The sequence below is a fragment of the Ambystoma mexicanum genome, chromosome 4p (genome assembly GCF_040938575.1).
Source record: "Ambystoma mexicanum isolate Mex_15411 chromosome 4p, UKY_AmexF1_1, whole genome shotgun sequence".
Lineage (NCBI taxonomy): Eukaryota > Metazoa > Chordata > Amphibia > Caudata > Ambystomatidae > Ambystoma > Ambystoma mexicanum.
In genome coordinates, this window is record NC_090927.1 from 177,306,059 (window position 1) to 177,324,975 (window position 18,917).

The 18,917-nt window shown below is 47.6% G+C and overlaps 1 protein-coding gene across 1 annotated transcript in view; it reads right to left on the reverse strand.

Moving 5' to 3' along the window:
* Nucleotides 1-18,917, reverse strand: part of EPHX2 (epoxide hydrolase 2) — a 1,142,911-nt gene that overhangs the window by 134,670 nt on the left and 989,324 nt on the right. The window contains exon 17 of the mRNA XM_069605642.1: nt 12,005-12,085. Coding sequence (XP_069461743.1) covers nt 12,005-12,085 — 81 coding nt within the window. The remainder of the gene's footprint in view (nt 1-12,004; nt 12,086-18,917) is intronic.

Consider the following 18,917-nt stretch of genomic DNA (forward strand, 5'->3'; position numbering starts at 1 on the left):
TCTGCGCTGATGGCAATTTTAATAAGTAGAATTTCTGACCCTGGAATGGAATCAATCTTAGTTTTCCAGGTTTTCAGTGATCCTTTAATAATGAATGCCACCCCCCCCTCCCTTGTTCAGGCTTCTATCCTGTCTGATCATGTAGTAGCCCTCCGGAATGGCAAGTGACAGTGTGGGATCCGCGGCTTCATGACTCCAGGTTTCTGTCAGGGCGCAAATATCAAGATTGTGTTCCTCTAAAAGGGAGGGTACCTCTGTGGCATGTTTAAGGAGTGACCTGGTATTCAGTAGCAGATATTTGAGAGAAGATAGCGGGGTGCTTGGAGTAGAGCTGATATCATCATTATCAGTTGTTATTACAGAGTTAATATTCTTTTGGCCAGCTTTAATTGACATCACACTCACCGCTGATGGGGCATTAGGGGGGGATGAAGGGGGACAGGATCTCCCGTAGAGTTATACAGCCACTCCTCTACAGAAAGAATAAGCAGGGGAGAGGAGGTGAGAAGTGATGGGATAGATGGGAAGTCTCTAAAGCCCAGCAGAATAATATAGTGATTCATGTTGGGGGTCAGGGAGCAGATGAAGGCCACAAAGATGTTTCTGGATCTTCAAGCCACAGATGATTGAGGTGGCCACCAACAATGTAGAATGGCTGTTGGGGTGCTTTAAGGTTGCCTCACAGACGACACTGTGGAAATACATCAATAAACGGCAGTGGTACTTGGACTCCGCCGCTATTTGCAAGCCCAAGGACCTGTAACGGCCCCTATTATTTTGTCATTACCAGAGGACATGCAGATGGGGCATCGCCACTCGTATGACTGTTGATACCATGGCTTCCTTACACCACAAAGAAGGGAAGGGATGACTTCTCTGCCGAAGAGTGAGAAACACAATACAATTATAGCTGTTGCATTTGATATTCTGTATTGCCTATGTCTTCAACTTCTTTTTGGCGAAAGAAGTTTGCACTGAGGGGAATTTCTTTTGTGAAGTACCCATCATCCATGATTTCAGGAGGGGGGAGCAATGAACAAAGTATGGAAGTGACTGCAAAGAATGCATTTCCTACCAGTTGTAGAATAGAGACAAATGCTTCAGGACGGGCGATTGTAGCTCGGGCATACCACTGAATACTCTTCTAAAGTTCGAATTCTGCACTGACATATGTCGAAAAAACCTGGACGAACTACACTTGAAAACTATTTATTTAACAATCACACCAAGCACCTGGAAAATCTAAGACACTGAATGAGCCATCCAGCCAGCCCTACAGAAAAGGGGTGCATCGACCACTTTTACTCCCTACAAATAGGCAAATGCTCCACAAAAATAAAAATAGCGAGTTAAAATACTGGCAACAAAAAATAGGAAACAGACACGTAGAACTGGGTGCCCCTCCATTCACCCACAAAGCTCCATGGTTAGGTTTGAAGCAGAAATGCATGTAGTACCACATGATGAAACTACTATTATTACTGCTTGATCAGAAAAAGTGCACATTTCTCTTTTAATGTGCATGAATAACTAGGTGCAAAGAAACAATTATTGCAAACAACATTTTTACTCGCTTACAAAATACTCCCATTGGGAATTTGGCTTATATCTTTACTCCCTATACATCGTTTTACTCCCAACTTTAAAAAATAGGGAGTAAAATACTCCCACTTCCATATCTTATGTGGACAAACTGCATCCAGCTAAGCAACCTACCTGCCTGTTTTACTCCCTAAAATAGCCGAACACTACCAACGAAAAAGGCCGTACAATTGTCTGCCCCCTGCTGTCGCTTTACTGCTGTATTGCTAGTTCAGACCAGAGGCCTCAGCCCTGCATGCCATTTACATGAGTTATATATTCCAGCATCACCTGCTAGAATGAGGGGCTATGAGATTTAAAGAAACATCTTTTGATTCATGATAATTACTGGCTGCAAAGAACATATGTTTAAAGGCAATAATACCAATGTTCTTAAAATTAAATTACCCCAAAAAAAATGTTAACTGACAACTAGAAATATGTGTTTTTTCCTTGAAAAATCTTGTACTTGAAACTTCCTGAACTAGGGACTAAAATACTTCCACCTCAAAAATCTTATCTAGAGCCTTAAACTTATTATCTCCAAAAGTTACTCTATTGGATTAAAAAGTCTCTTTATCTTCATTAAACCCATATTGAATGTTCCTTATAATGCTTCGTAGCTTCTTAAAAGAAGCTGCAAAGCTTGTATTTTACTCAAAATGCTTTTTATCCCTATACAACATTCTGTTTATTTTGACCACATAAATCTATTCCTCCGGTTCAAAAATTGTTTATTTCTTGTGTCACCCCTCAAGTTTTTGCAATAGATAGTTATTACTGATGAAACACACACGCACACTCTTGAAGACCTTTGTGCAGATGTCATCTGGTGGGATTACACGCTGGTGTACCCTAGTCTACCCTGTTGCAAGTACTGCATTAATTGTATTAGTGAGGGCACAGGGAATCGGATGACGAGTTGATCAGGGTCTAAGTGGCGAAGTAGTGGAGTCTAGCTGGAGATCGGTGTCTGAAGGTGTGTTCTCCACACAACAGTAAAGAGGGGGTGTGGGTAGGGGGAGTCGGTGGTGGGCATGGGTTGTGAGTGTGTCCCCCGCACAAAACAAGGGTTTGGGGGAAGCCGGGGACGAACAATAAATGTCCTGCAGTGCCAAAACCGAACGTGGGACAATGTCGCCTGGGAGCAAGTTTCATAGATCCTCTTCGGCTACCATCCGCTTTTGTTGTCTACAAAACCCAGAGCCATCTTCCCGCCATCTCTGGAACCACCAATTGCATGTTTACCTCACTTTTTAGCAAGCCTCTAGTCCCACTTAATCTTTCCGCTCACAGTACCAGAGCATTTCCTTGGCACAGTTTGACATCAGAGCAAAATTACCCTGACCTACTTCTAATTAACTCCTGTAAAGAATCTTGGGGGCTCACATAAACTAAGTGCATGCTACCCGAGAACAAATTTGAATAATTATAGTCTAAACTCTTTGATATATTACAGAAAGCAATGCAAGATGTACTTGTTCTGGGACAGACAGCAGGTGTTCTCACTGTAAGGCCCATATGATTAAATCTGCTTCTTCCTGATTTCAGCTGGTAAGGCAGGGATGTCATGCAGGGGCTGCTATAATACCTGCTGGTGTCCCTGGCTTCTGCTTTGGAATCCTTGGCATTGCAATAGGTGGCCATGTTTCAGAAATCAACGACGTACACCGGAGAAATATTGCAAATGTGTGCTTACCGCTGCTTGCCCTTCTGCCCTCAGTGTTCAATAGGAGGCTGCTGAAGGAACAAAGGTGGGATGGGTGGGAACACTCATGCCCTACTGGCTGTTTGGAAAGAAGCAGGAAGGCAATTGGTCTATTCTTTCCCTTCTCTGCAAAGGGAAGAAAGGAACAATCACAAGATCTTTGTGAAGCTGTCAGAAGAGAAAGCAAGGACACACCTGTCTCACCACCACTAGGACACAACATGGTGAGTCAGGGCTCCCTCAGCACCCTTCCCCTCCTACCGAGATGCCTCCCTATGACACTTGCAACTAAGCCATATTCTAAGGCGCCACTTCCTATGACTCAACGGCATCCCTGTCATCATCTCCTTTAATTAAGCAGTAAGTCTGGAGCTGGGGGATAGGTCATCAGGTAATGCCCCGGGGCCCTTAGTTGTAGGCCCAAGAGAGGGGCTTATTGCTATTAGTACCCTGGCTCGTTGAACTGGAGTATTAATAGAATTTTTTAAATGTCACAATTTAAAAAATAAAATAAAAAGATGGCCACCATGGATTGGGGGAGAAGGGACTAAATAGACCCTTTTCACTTTCAATGGTGGCATGTTGCACAGCGTGACATGCTGGAAACAGTAGTGTTCCCGACACAGGAGAATGAAAAGAAAGTAAGTGGTTTGGGGGTGGGAGGGCACGCAAGCCGTGGAATAAGGGTGGGCACGGTGCAAGGGGGAGCACTTACCAGGTAACCCGGCGGGGAAGATGGCGGCCTCCCGCACTGAGGAGGCTCGGAGCAGCGGGATTACCATATGGTAATGCCCCCACTCTGAGCCTCCTCATTGGCTGGGAGGAATAAGCCACGCCCCCGCCCGGTACTAATTACGTTGAATTTTCAGAGTGCTTTTGCCAATGCCCCAAAATATATAAACAGTACACATTTTATGACAAAGAGTCAATCTGGCAGCAACTTGATGATCTAAGGAACGGGGATGAGAGAAGCGATTTAACAGAGTATTGAAATACAAGTCAAGTGTTGCATCAGAGGAATTCAGAAGCTTAGTGGCATGCCACCAAAAGGAGCAATAGTAGGATACGGCATATGGTGAATGAGCAAGTGACAGAAAGAGTTGAGAGGAAGGGCAAAGAGACAGTGCAGAGCGATAAGAGCAGATATGTAGTGTGTAACAAGAGGATACATGCATTTATACACTATGTAAAAGTAACATAATTGAAGCCTTGCAAGGAAAAGTTGCCACTGGAAAAAGGCAAGTACAGGGAGATCTTGAAGGGTATCAGGAACTAGAAGAGCTTTAGATTTACAGCAGAGAGAGGAAGAGGAGAGTAGAAGAGAAGAGGGAGCAAAAGAAATGAAAGACAGAGGTGGACGAGCCTAATGAGCCAGAGCAGAAAGAAGGGGATTTTAGAGGATGAAGTGCCTGGCTATGCATTCAGTTAAACAGCAAGAAGACAACCATAAATAATAGTGCCAAGTTGATCAAAATAGAAAAGAACTGAAGATTTGCATATTGTCCTCCTGTCCTAATGGAAGCAGCTGCTCACTCTGGCCCCCAAACTGCAACGTGCGCCGAAGCAGGAGGTTTGGCAACAGGGTTGAAGCTGAAGGTGGGCAACACTGTTTTCTGTACCCTGCCCACCAATGTGAAGCATTTTACAGGACCAGTCATCCCGCCCAACTACCCATGTCCAACAAGGACAGAAACCTCAAGGGGAAAGTCAGGTTCGGGGACAGCACCTGGACCTCTGAGGCTGTATCTTGTATATGATGCCTAAACCAGGCAGGTGCACCATTCACTGGAATAGGACAGCATCATTAGGGCATTTGAGGCTGCCTTTGGCATGTACTGGCAGACCCAGATGGATGAGGCTGCACAGTACATATGACACTATGCAGTACTTGGCAGCAACAACAGCGCATATCGCATATTTCTCTTTCTGGAAAAGCCTCTCTCAGTAAGCATTTCCAGCAAGTGAAATCCAACCACAAAATGGCAGCCACAATCAGACACTGAACTACAGCAATGCAGCGCCACTCAAAGATGGCTGCCGTCCAAATGCCGTACGTGAAGCAGTAAGTAAGGGCATCTTCCATTTTGTAAAGTTGAATCCAAGTAGTTATGCCATGTGATGAAGTGCCACACATGATCCTGAGAAGAACGCAACATTCAAAATCTTTCCTCTATTTTCAAGAGCGTGCGATTCACCCCCATGGCATCATGGATGCTAGAAAATAACACATGGAGGAGAGGACAAAGGACCTGTGTTCTATACTGGTTGTGGCGTTGGCCCTTTAAGGGTACGCACGCGACAGAGTGACGTTCACTCCGTCGCGTGCGCTGTTAAATAAACGGGGCGTTCCCGGTGACATCAGTATCACCGGGGAGCCCACACCGACAACACCGCTGTCTCCGTGTCTTATTATCACGGGGGTGGGGGGCTCATGGAGGCGGCCATCGGAGACCGCCAACAGTGGCGACGAGGCCCGGATCGCTTCCTGGGACAGGCGGGGGAGTTTCGTCGGGAGCGCAGATGATCGAATGTGAACGCTCCGACGAACTCCGACCGCAGAGAAGGAAGCGACGCACGCGGCCGGCGGCCATTTTGATCAATAGGCCTCGGAGACTCACGGCTTCATAACAAAGCGTCGGTGAGCCATCCGGACACAATTTTTGGAAATTTCAGCGGCGGATGGTCGCTGAAAACAGCACATGTCGATTCCAAGGGAAAATTTCGACATTTTCACTGTTATTGCCGAGCAGAGACACGGAGACTCCATGGGAAGCCTGCTGTTTGCACTAGGGGTCTCTTCCTCTACTCAATTTTTGGACACCTCATTGTCTGCATGCTGGCTGGAGTGACACTTCCACGAAGAGCACGGCTGGTGGTGAGTTGCGGCCCCATTCTTCTCAATCCTTTGGGGTGCCTGTGCGCTTTCCACCATGAATCAGGCTGCTGCTCCTGCTGCTGCTCCTGTGGCTCCTGCGCCTCCGCCTATTCCCCTGCCGAAACCACCGGGGTCCCTGCAGCCAATGCCTGAGTTTGATATCTCGGGTGCTCCATCAGGCCTGGGACAGAGGTGGAAGATGTGGATGGATAGGCTGGAGATGTATTTCAGGGCCACAATGGAGACAAGTGACGACGGCAAGCTGGCCACTCTCCTGTACTCCGCTGGTCCAGCGGTGCATGAGGTATTTATGTCCCTGCAGCCGGTTGACGGATCGTTTGCGGCGGCGAAGGAGGCACTCCACAATCATTTTCTGCCGATGGCCAATGCGGACTATGAACGTTTTCTCATGGGAACGGCTCGACAAAAAGATGATGAGACTCTGGATGTGTTCGTTGGGCGGCTGCGGCGATTGGCAGCGCCGTGTGCCTGGAACGACCCTGAAGTTATGATTCGTAACCAACTCATTCAGGGGTGTAGCTCTGGGAAACTAAGGCGCCAGATATTGCGAGAGCCTGGCATCACCCTCCCTCGTATCCTAGAACTGGGAAGGTGCCACGAGGTCTCGGAATTGCGGGCAACCAGGATGGAAGCGGGTGCTCGCCCAGCCAAGATGGAGGAGGTCTGCGCGGTCGGAAGAGGCCGCGGGTTGAGGCGCCCCATAAACGCTCAGAGCCCGCGCACGCAGGGGTCGAATGCCTCATGCCCGAAGTGTGGGTACGATCTCCCGCACCCCACGGAATGCCCTGCAACAGGGGTCAAGTGTGGTAGATGCGGAGGCGCTGACCACTTCGCCAGAATGTGCAGGTCTGCTACCCCCAAGATTGTGCCGAGGGGGCCAGTTCGAGCCGGCTTCTTCCGGCCCCAAAGGGCGTCCAACGTTGCCCAGGTGGACCAGGGTGACGAAGGGGTCCCTCAGGATGAGGAGGAGGAGGAAGAGGACGAGAACGTGTTTTTCGTGTCCAGTGTGAGCGTGCTAAAGTCCCGCTCCAAAAGACAGCCCAGGTGCAACGTGCTGGTTAATGGGGACTCTGTGCCGATGCTAGTGGACACTGGCGCATCCGTGAATGTAATGGCCCGCCAGCATTATGATACCATGCAGGCCCCGCCCGCGCTGGCTGCGCCGAAGGCACGCATATTCGCCTTCGGCGGGGACCGGCCTTTGCCTCTAGACGGAGTGTTCGTGGCTGATGTGCAATATGGTGACTCACACATACGGGCTAGGTTCTATGTCACACCGGTGAGCGACAACACCCTGCTCTGCTGTGCCGCGGCGGAGGCACTGGGTATCGTCACGTTCGCTTACTCAGTGTACTTAGATGACATTCAGGTCCTCCTGGCCAAACATGGATCCCTGTTTGAGGGCATTGGACAGCTGGTGGGTGAGCCGGTCCGGCTCCATATCGACGAATCTATCCAACCAGTGGCGCTGAAGCACCGACGGGTTCCTTTCCATCTCAGGGATCTGGTGGATCGCGAACTTGACAACCTAGTGGGGCTGGACATAATTGAAAAGGTTGAAGGCCCCACCCCCTGGGTGTCCCCCATCGTCATCGCACGCAAGCCCAAACAGCCAGATGCCGTGAGAATCTGTGTGGACATGCGGCTCCCCAATAAGGCCATAAAGAGGGAGCGACACCTCACCCCCACCATCGATGACATTATTGCGGAACTGCAAGGGGCGAGGTTCTTTTCCAAGCTCGACCTGAGATCAGGTTATCATCAGGTGGTCCTGCACCCAGAGTCCCGCTACATTACTACATTTACCACACATCGGGGTCTCTATCGATACAAGAGACTGAGCTTTGGGGTGTCCTCCGCAGCAGAGGTTTTTCAAAACATCATAAGGGGAGCATTGGCGGATCTTGATGGAGTCCTTAATATTAGCGATGACATTTTGGTGTACGCCAAATCGGAGACGGAGCATCTCTCACGCCTGTCCAAGACTTTTGAACGGCTGCGCTTGCTGGGCCTCACCCTGCACAAGGACAAGTGCGAATTTCTGAAGACAACGATCGAGTTCTTTGGGTTCGTATTTAAGGCGGATGGGGTGTCCCCGGATCCCCGCAAGGTGAGGGACATTAAAGAGGCGCGCCCGCCTGAGAATGTTGCAGAGGTGAGGAGCTTCTTGGGGATGGTCACTTACTGTGGCCGCTTCATCAGGAATCTCGCATCCCGCTCTGAGCCACTGAGGTCGCTCACCAAGAAGGATATTACCTGGCAGTGGGGCCCTCTGGAACAGGCGGCATTTGACGATATCCGAGGGGCTTTGGCGGCGCATGACACCATGGCGTTTTTCGACCCGAGCCTACACACGGAGATCGTGGTGGACGCCAGCCCGTATGGACTGGGGGCGGTGCTTACGCAAGTGGGGAAAGACCAGGAGGTTCGACCCATAGCATACGCCAGTAAGGCCTTTTCCGACACTGAGCAACGATATTCCCAAATCGAGAGGGAAGCCCTGGCGGTGCTATGGGGCTGTCGGCACTTCCGCCTCTATATTCTGGGGCGTCCAGTAACCGTGGTCACGGACCACAAGCCGTTGTTGCCGATCATGGTGGGCTCGTCATCTCGCCCGCCGGTGAGAATTGAGCGCTGGATGCTCGCCCTGCTCGAATATGGAGTGTCGTTGATCTATCGTCCAGGTGCTAACAATGTGGCGGACTACCTATCTCGACACCCCAGAAACGACTCGCAGGAGTCGGCATCGGCGGAGGAAGCCGACGAGCACGTCTGCCTGGTCGTGGAGACTGCTACCCCCAACTCCATGCAGGTGGAGGAGCTCGAGGCTGCGTCGAGAGGCGACGAATGTTTCGCCATCCTGAAGGAGGCCATGCAGAAAGGAACCTGGAAGACAGTGCTGGAGGCTGTGGAACGAAGGACATGTGAGGCCCGGATTGCCCTCGAGCAATTGTGGAGAGTGAGGGAGGAACTAACATTCTCGGAGTCGGGGCTACTGCTGAGAGGGGAAAGGATCGTGGTACCCCAGACCAAAGTAGCACAGGTCATCGCACTGGCGCACCAGGGTCATCAAGGGGCCCCCAAGACCAAAGCTCGCCTCCGTCAGAAGGTGTGGTTCCCTGAACTAGAGCGGAAGGTGGAAGCGTTTGTGGCCTCGTGCGTATGGTGCCAGGCTGCAGCACCGGCCCAGAAGGAACCGTCCATTGAAGCAATGCCCCGAGGGACTCGACCGTGGGAGGTGGTGCACGCTGACTCTGGATCCACGTCGAGAGGTACGCATTTTCTAGTGGTGGTCGACGAGCGGTCGAGGTACCCGGAAGTTGAGTTTATAGACTCAGTGGCGTTTGAGAACGTGGTGGTGGCGCTGGAGAAAATCTTTGCCACTCATGGCCTCCCCTCTGTGCTGTGCTCCGACAACGGAGCCCCATTCCAAGGCGAGAGTTTTGCCGAGCTCATGAAGGAGTATGGCATTCAACACCGGCGGGTCACCCCACTGTGGCCTCGCGCCAACGGGGAGGCCGAGCGCATGATGCGCACTCTCAACAAGGTATTCAGGATTGCTCATGGAAAAGGAGAGTGTTTGCAGAGGGCTTTGTACGTCTTCCTGCGGGGTTACCGGACCACCCCTCACTCGTCAACGGGGGTGGCCCCGGCGGAAGCACTCTTCCAGCGGTGCCCGAGAGATGTCATACCGGAAGTGGGAGAGAGAGACCCTGCCGTAATCGACAATGAGCAGGTCGAAGAGGACAGACAGGTCAGGATACAAATGGAGAACATCCGGAGGGGCCTCAGACCCCCACACATCGCGCTGGGAGATGAGGTGCTGGTGAGAAATCGCCACCCACATGGAAAACTGTCTCTCACGTATGAACCCGCTCCCTTAGATGTGGTGGCAGTCAAGGGGTCGATGGTAACAGCCTCGGACGGAACGTCGTCGGTAACCAGGAATGCATCATTCTTCCGGAAGATCGGCGACCCCCGAGTGGACAGCTCGGACAGCCGAGAAGGAGAGGGCGCTCTGGATGAAGGTGGGGGAGAAAATCCCGCAGTGGAATCTCCGGCTCGAGGCGGACCCGGTCCAGGGACACCAGCCAGGGACGGTGGCAGGAGGTACCCCCTGAGAACAGGGCGTGGGAAACCTGCCCGTCTCACTGACTATGTTACGGACTGAGTCGGGGAGGCTGACCGGGGGTTAATGGTCAGGCCAAGACAGGTACCCACGGGGGATCCGGGGTGGCTGTCAATAAATGGGGGTTTTTGTTGAAACTGCCAGGGTTATGTGTTTTATAGATGTGTACTAGTTAGGTACTCCTGTTTCCAATTTGTTGTTATGGAAAAGGAGGAGTGTGGCGTTGGCCCTTTAAGGGTACGCACGCGACGGAGTGACGTTCACTCCGTCGCGTGCGCTGTTAAATAAACGGGGCGTTCCCGGTGACATCAGTATCACCGGGGAGCCCACACCGACAACACCGCTGTCTCCGTGTCTTATTATCACGGGGGTGGGGGGCTCACGGAGGCGGCCATCGGAGACCGCCAACACTGGTGCACCACTATGAGCAGTAAAGACAAAGAAGAAAAAGTGTCCTTCCGCTAAATCCACAAAAATTCCAGTGAGGAAAAAGCGGAATCCATCGGGCCACCCAGCATCTGACCCTGAGTCAGTAAAGAAGGAAGAAGAGGCAGCCATGAGTCCTGTCGAAAGACAAGCACTGCAAAAGATTGGTAATAATGAGTGCAAAAGTGGCAGCTGTTTTGGGGAGCAGGATCGACTTAAAATGACCGCCTGACAGGCAATGAGGCAATGGAATCTGCCTGAAATGACCTACTGGTAAAAGCAGTCGGATTTGATCATAAATCCCTCCCACAATCATTAATATTATGTCTGGGTCGGCCCCTTCACCAGTGTCATGTCAGGGACGGCCACGTCCTGGTGCTGTCTCCCCAATGTACAAATGAGACACAGAGTCATCAGTATTGCTGTCTCGGGCTCCGACGCTCACGATAACCCTCGTGGTGCGGACCCTTTTATTGCCTCTGCGTGACGACGTGCTCCGCCATCACTGCCTTACAGTGGCAAACACTACAATGAATAGTGATATGCATGTACACGTTGCGTAAAGTGAAGAGAATTTATCCTTAGTTGTACTCTTTACTTTACTCTTATTTATTCTCGGGCGGATAACTCAGGCGCAACTTGCTCGCCTTGGAAGCAAGACGTCGTGGAGCAAAACAGGGTTGATCCCCGGGTCCGCGCTTAGAAACCTCTGTGTATTAAGCGTGTTATAAATTGCCAATTAGAATTACAAAAAAGTTAAACATTGCACGAGGGATGTTTTTCACTTAAGTACAAATAGTAGTGATCCCTGACGTGCAGCTTTCGTGACACCCTGTTTTCTCCCATGTTTTGAACAGCACTTGCTTTCTTGCTAGGTTTGCGCCATTTATTTCTGTTAGATTTAGTGGGTGGATGACAGGCTCTACAAAGTGTTTACAATTACAATACATGAATACATGATGTGAGCTACAAAGAGCTTTAGATTTTCACGTTTTTATTAATTGGACATTTCATTCTATGTTGGTTACTGATAAAACAAATTTTATTTAGTCAAGATACACTGGCATATCGAAGAAAACTCTTACAGTTAGGTGTAGTTTGTAAACGTTTCCAGCCAGTCCCACTTATACCACTAAAGCCAATGTACTTTTGCACTGTATAGTGCATAGATTTTTGCAGTATACCTTTCCTATGGATGGTGGCTTTTATTTGGCAGCCAATACTTCAGACCCTGCCTTTTCAATAAGAAGAGATATTCACTCACCCAGTCTTCCATTCCACTACTCATCTTTGGAAGAAGCACAGTGTCCTTGCCAGCCGTCACCATCAGAGCGGGGACCATGATCTATGAAGGGAGAAGAGAAGATTAGTGAAGGCCTTTACAAAAACATGAAGTTACCCAAATTCAGTTGTCAATCGAAATGGTCCTCTGTCCTGTTTTGCTTGTAGCGTGTGGTGTCAGGATCAACTCATACACGTATAGCTCCGGTTAGTTGCATAGTGCTTACCCATAGCTTCGCCCAATACTATAAAGAACTTTAGTTAAGAGAGAGCTAAGGTGATCAGATTTAACACAACAAAAAGGTTTGTTTGTTTGTTTTATTTCTAATGCGCTCCAGACCCATAGGTAGAAGGGCGCAGCAGGTAGGATAATGCGAAGCTTACATCGTTACAGATTATACAGGATACAGTAAAAGTTATACATACTATACAAGATACAGTAATAGTATACAAATGTGCAGGACCATCATCGTGCAGGTCGATGAGTTACATAGAAGATGGTACGCATAACATATCGTGAGACAGAGGAGAGGGACCAGAGTCAGGTCTGGGAATACTATAAACCTATATCTAGTGGTCGTTGGAGATAAGATATTGGATAGCATTCCTTCTGAATAGTGGGTACGGCTGATCTGCTCTTAGATTGTTGGGTAAAAGATTCCAGTTTTTAGCCGCCTTCACAGGGAAACTATTCCCACCGACCGTGGTTAGTTTAAATCTAGGTACTACCAGACAGTTAGTGTTGGTAGCTCTAATAGGTCTGATGGAGGTTTTTTTTTGTATTTTGTTCGTGAGATAGCTTGGGGCGGCGTTGTTAAGAGCTTTATGTGTCAAGGAGATCATTTTTAATTGAATTTTGTGGTTTGTAGATAGCCATTTGTGTTGACGTCTAATGGTGGAAATGTGTGCTCTTTTATTTATGCCAAGCGCTGCTCGCAGAGCATTGTTTTGGAGCGTTTGAAGTTTCTGGATGGTAGATTTGTTGGCGCCACTGTAAAGGGCATTACAGTAGTCGATGTGTAAAATTACTTATTTTTTCACTCTCTCCCCATCCCCACGGGTTTCCCCTGATATTCCCCTGACAAGTGCAACAAACTACACATAGAGCGGCATTGAACTATCGATGCCTGCGGTATTCCCCGGTATTCCCCTGATAACTCTTGAAAATCCCAAACTCTTCCCTGTACCCACAGGCACTCACCAAGTGACCCCTCCTCTTTCCATGGTCCCACCACTCCCCTCAATTGCTTTTTTCCTCCCTGGCCCTTTGCTGTTTTTTATGCCCTATCTCTGTTTGGTTTGTGTGACGCATTTCCTGGACTTGATTGAAATGCGAGTGCTGAATTTCATGTGTATTGTTGCACAACATCTGATCATCTTAACTCTCTCTTAATAAATGGTTTTTAACTGAATTTCAAGGGTTTTCACGGCCAAAAATGCTGCATAGTTTCTTGATGTCTCACAAGATATGGCCTTAGGCCGTGGCATCTATATCGCACCAGTATCTTTCTTTTGGGCCCACTACCCATGGCCACTGGCCATGTCACTCTATTAATGTGATACACCGATTGCCCCCTGCCAAGAAGATGTAGGGACTGCATATGTTTAACCTATTTTCTTCTCACGCCTCATTCCCGCGATAATTTCACAGTAATCATGTCCAATAACAGAAATTCCTGAGGTAGAGTTGGTTCGCCGATTTCCACGATAATGGGAAAAATGCTTAGAATTAAAAAGTCTTCCCCATCCTCACAGGCACTTAACATGTGTCCCTTTTCTTTTTTGAGGTCCCCTCACTCCACTCAATTGCTTTTTCCCTCCCTAACCTTCTCCCCATTACCCCATCAGTCATCGTTTTGTGTGACGCACATTTTTCTTCTGAGCCTTTTTTGCAGCGCTACCGATGAAATCTCGTGAGATTCCAGTGGTCTTCCCCTGAAACACTGAACATTTTCTACCCGTAACTGGCTCCCCAACCCACCCCAAATCCCCAACTTCACATGGTGTCTTCTTTCCCACTCCCGAGCTCTAGTCTGGTGTGATTACTGTTGCTATTTGTATAGCGCCTACAGCCAGGCCATCTAAGTGCTGTCATTCAAAACAATCCGTTTTCCCCTTGGAGGGACTACATAAACAGAAGAGTTTTGAGTCTCTTTCTGATGTCAAGAATGTTATTAGACTCTGTACTGGTTGTGGGGGGAGTTAATTCCTAAGTTTGATGTCATCCTTTTTCCTCCTCCAAATAGCATTTTGAGTTTGTTCCTTTGTGAATTCTCCTGGTAATATTATGGGAATCACTTTCATCGAGCAACAAAAAGAAATGGTGCCTTTTCATTTCTAAAAATCCTCTCAGCGTCTCTGCTGCAAACCACCAAGGCCGATATATATAAACGTTTTAAGGAACAGGTGGCAATATTCTGTCGAATATTTTAATATCTACTGGATGTATTTACCCCCAAAACAGTCAATGCTTTGTAGACACATTGTTTCTTATTTAGTTCAAATTTGCCCAGCGGTTTTCATGCTACGGCTGTTCAGAAACTGCACCTATTCTCTATGGGACAATGAATGGGATCAGGCTGAAAACTTTGTATGTTTTCTGAATCACTTTTTCATTTTTTAATGAAGGGCGGTGGAGGCTTGACAAATGTTTTGTTTAGAAAATGTCATCCATATCCATCCAGCAAGTCAAAATGTATCAGCCTCTCTGCTGCAAAGCACCAAGAACAATATAAAGGTTTTAAAGGCATGGTCTAGTAAAACATTTTATTTAAAAAATAGATAGGCAACATAAAAAAAAATACTAGCATTCTCTTTTTTAAAACTTCCTATGTAAAATGTAGCTATTCAAGCTCAAAATACGCAAAAGCAAGCACATGGGCGCATCCATTTTGTGAAATGGATGCCCTCCTGTGCTGGCTTTTGCTTTTGCGGCACTAATGAAGGAAAAGCCAGCCAGCTGTAGTAAACAAAAGCTACCGCTGGGTGACTTTCCCTTCATTAGTGCTGTACGTGGAGGACGGGGACCGGAGACCAGAGCAGGAAAGCTGCAGCTGAATCTCGGTAAGTGCTATTTATTTTAAAAAAAAAATATGCACTAGCTGCGTTTTTTTTTCTAAGTTTTCCGGGCTGGAGGAGCCCGGAAAACTTAGAAATAAAACCGCAGCTTTAAAAACGTTGTATTTATGTTTGCGGTCGCTTTTGAAGCGACCGCAAACATAAATACAACGTTATTGTGTTGGAAAACGCTGCGTTTTTTCTTTCCGAGTTTCTCAGGCTCCTCCGGCTCGGAGGAGCCTGAGAAACTCGGAAAGAAAAACCGCAGCGTTTTCCAACACAACCGCGTTGTGTTTCTGCCTGCTGTGGCTTTCACTTTGGGTCTCCGGTGCTCCCCACCGGAGACCCAAAGTGAAAGCCACAGCAGGCAGAAACACAACGCGGTTGTGTTTACATGCCGCGTAGTGTTTCTGCCTACAGCTGATTTACCATTTGGGGCTCTCGGAGAACGCTTAAGACAAACTATATTTTGTGTATGGTGTGACATTTTCGTATACAAAGGCGTTTAAAATGGGGGTAGCAGCACAATTAGAATACATGTGTAGTGCTTTGCCATTGTGCAATGACAAAATTGAGAAATATCATAAGCAGTGGGTGGCGGAGACACAAGGGAGAATGTTCCACCCATGGCCGGAGCAGGGTACGAACAATAGAGGGATACTGGAACACATGTGCACATTTTTTTTCCCGCTAAAAAGAAAGGTAAAAAGCTACAAATGAGGAAAGAGATCTTAGAATTATGGAAAATGGTGGAGGACATAGAGGAAAATGATAAGTGTAAATCCCAGTGTGGCAGCTGGCCAACCCAGACTACAGTTAAAGCAGTATCTGAGGGGGGACATTCCGGTACCGGAAAGTCTCAGCACCAACAAGAGTTCTCACCCTAAGTTACCAGGACAATCTAGGCGTGGACCCCTTGCTCGCTGTGCTTAGAGAGGCACAGCTCCACGTCACTGATGAGGCCCGACTAGACCAAAATCGTGTCTAGGGTTGCTGTTGGTACTCTTGTTCAGAGGAGAATTTCCTACCATTTCAGTGCTGAGCTACCTATGGGAAAAGACTGATATGTGTATGGAAATTTCTCTTCTGTGAAAGCATAGTGAGCTAAAGCGTGGTTGAGACCCTCCCGGGGACAATCCACCCAAGAACAAGTCAATGGGCCGTGTTCGTACCGGTAGAGGGTTTCCCAGACCTCTTTATGCATACTTTCCATTACACGTCACTGATGTCTAAAATGTAGCCTTGCTGACACAGAGAGACCAGAGAATAAAGGGTAACTTTGCAAAAATAGAAACAGTTACCATGGAAAGGTGTGCATTTGCAGCTTAGAACAATGAACACATGGGAAAACGAATCTCCATTGCCAGTCATGTGAATATATTTTAGGATGCAAAATTGATCACTGAAGGCATGACGCGAGATGTGAAAGGCCTCAGGTGTCAAAGAAATTGTAACATTTAAAATCGCCAGTTTCTATTCATAAGTTTTGAATTCGCATCTGTTCAGCACACTCAAACAGTGACCTTCCCGATATCTTCTTTCTATCTAAAACATTTTTGTTGACGCCACAGTTGTGACCAAAAAGGAATTTATTGTGGGTTGGGGCCAGCAACTGGGTAAATAAAGGCAGCCCTTAATGGGTTGACATTTTTAAAACACTTGTATTTAAAACTCAAATTCGTGGTCCATCTCCCTGAGCTAAGGATATTTGGCAGACACCAGAAGGTGCTTGATGAGTCAGGGATGGAGATGTCTTTATCTGCATCAAAAGATAAGTTGAAGATGGTCCATTAGCATGGGGAGAAAGAATGTACACAACTTTATTTGCAGGCTTGGATCAACAAAGGCCAGAGGCCAGGCCCAGACATAGATCTTGGGAACAAAAATATACAAGTTAATTGAAAGTTGAGATATGCATGACAATAAAAGCCATAGGAATGTATTGTTATGAATCCTGTGGAGTCATCACCGATTCCCCAGCGGTAACCTCCAATGTAGTCAGGGGACGGCAGCCGCTACCTGATCCTTATCCTGGGGGTGGCTATATGAGGGAGGATCACAAGAGAGGAGACAACCTTTGGGGAGATGTCGTGGGTCCATTGGATAAGACATGGACCCTTGAAAATAACATCCCCATGTCTGAAACCCTAATGGCCTATTGTTATGTATCCACACTTTTTCATAGGAACAGCATGAAAAACAGTTTTCCCCAATCTACCAACCAACCTTCCAAAGTTGGTCTACGTTTGCCACTGTGATGAAATCACCTTTTTTCAATTCCACTTGTCAAATAATCAGGCCTGTCTTGCCATCAAAACCTTTTAAAAATATTATCCAAATTCCATAAGTCAATCATTTACAATGGACTTCTGTTCTCAGAATTTACGAAATACTAGGATGAAGAAGAAGAAGAAACGAGCAATGTTGAGTAAAAGAGACTGCAAACCCAGTGAGCGCATTCCTATTTTCTGGTACACACCTGTGCCCAAGAAATGTAAACAGTCCAAACAGTTATGGAAGTCAGCTGCTGTGAAGACTTGCGAGAGAGGGCTGCACCTCTCCACGAGGAGCCGAGAAGTCAGGACTGGCGTGGTGGAGCCGGGCGGCTCACCTCCAGAGGAAGAAGGAACTGCTGAAACAAGAGGCGCAGCGGAAATGCCAGAGCCGGCTTAGAAGAACTCCTGGCCGTTCGCTGAAAGAGGAAAACAGCATTTTGCTTACCAGAGCAAAGAGGATAACAGGCTTGCTGAGTGGAAGCCACACAGGACCAGCGAATTAAGGAAATAAAGCAGCGGGAAGGAAGCAGATAGGAATCCTTCCACGGCCAACCACGAGAGAAGATAGCAATGCCTACAGAAACCGGTGAGTCCTCCCAAAAGCAATGGGGACACCGGGGCGTAGCAGCAAACATGCCGAGTATGAACAATTGAAAGTTACTTAACTAAGAGAGAGAAAAGAAATGGACATATTGAAAAAAGGGAACTTAAGTCACAAATAAACCCTTTTCTAATGTGTAAATGTACACAGTGCCAATACGAAGAAAGCAGAAAGATAATATGTGAGGAAGATACTGTGAAAAACCTGAGGGTATTCTCACTTCCAGTCCCTTGGGATCTTCTGCGCAGGCGGCCAGGAAAAGGCCATAGCTCTTGGATCCTGACCCTGGGGGTGGACAAGAGAGGGAGGATCACCTGGGTGGAGGATCCTTGGGGATTGGTATTGAGGTACCTTCAGACGAGACACAGTACTCCTCACTTCTTTCCCAAGGAGAAAGCTTTATTCCAGGGGCAGTTTTTGGATATTGTTATTCATGTCCCATTGACCAAGAAAAGGTTAGGAAATATGCTCAATCCAGACGTGCCAGGAAGAAAGCAAAAAGGGTTCAATATAACATGGGTGGAGGGTCTTCAGGGACTAGGAGTGGGATGCCCCTGGGAGAAAGAAACATGTTATCTCCCGTTTACTACTGACGACCAACATAACCCTTCCCTAGCCTTCATAGGTTATTGTGAGTCAACTCCCCTGACTTCTTCATATATGCCCACCAGAGTCAGTTTCAATTGGCTGAGATAAAAGACCATTGGTTGTTAGTTTGACTCTTATAGAAGTCTTGGAATACAATTGGTGAATTAAAAACCTAATATACAATGGACAATTTGCATTTAAAAGTTTACACCAAAGAGTCTGCCTCGAAACTGAATCAAAAGCTTGCTTAAAATCTATAAAAGCTACAAAAACAGGCTGCTTGGATAAAATGGCTTGTTGTTTTATAGTGGACAGAATTAAGAGATGTAATGCTGTACCAATGCCAGATACGAATCCAGATTGGTTTATGTCCA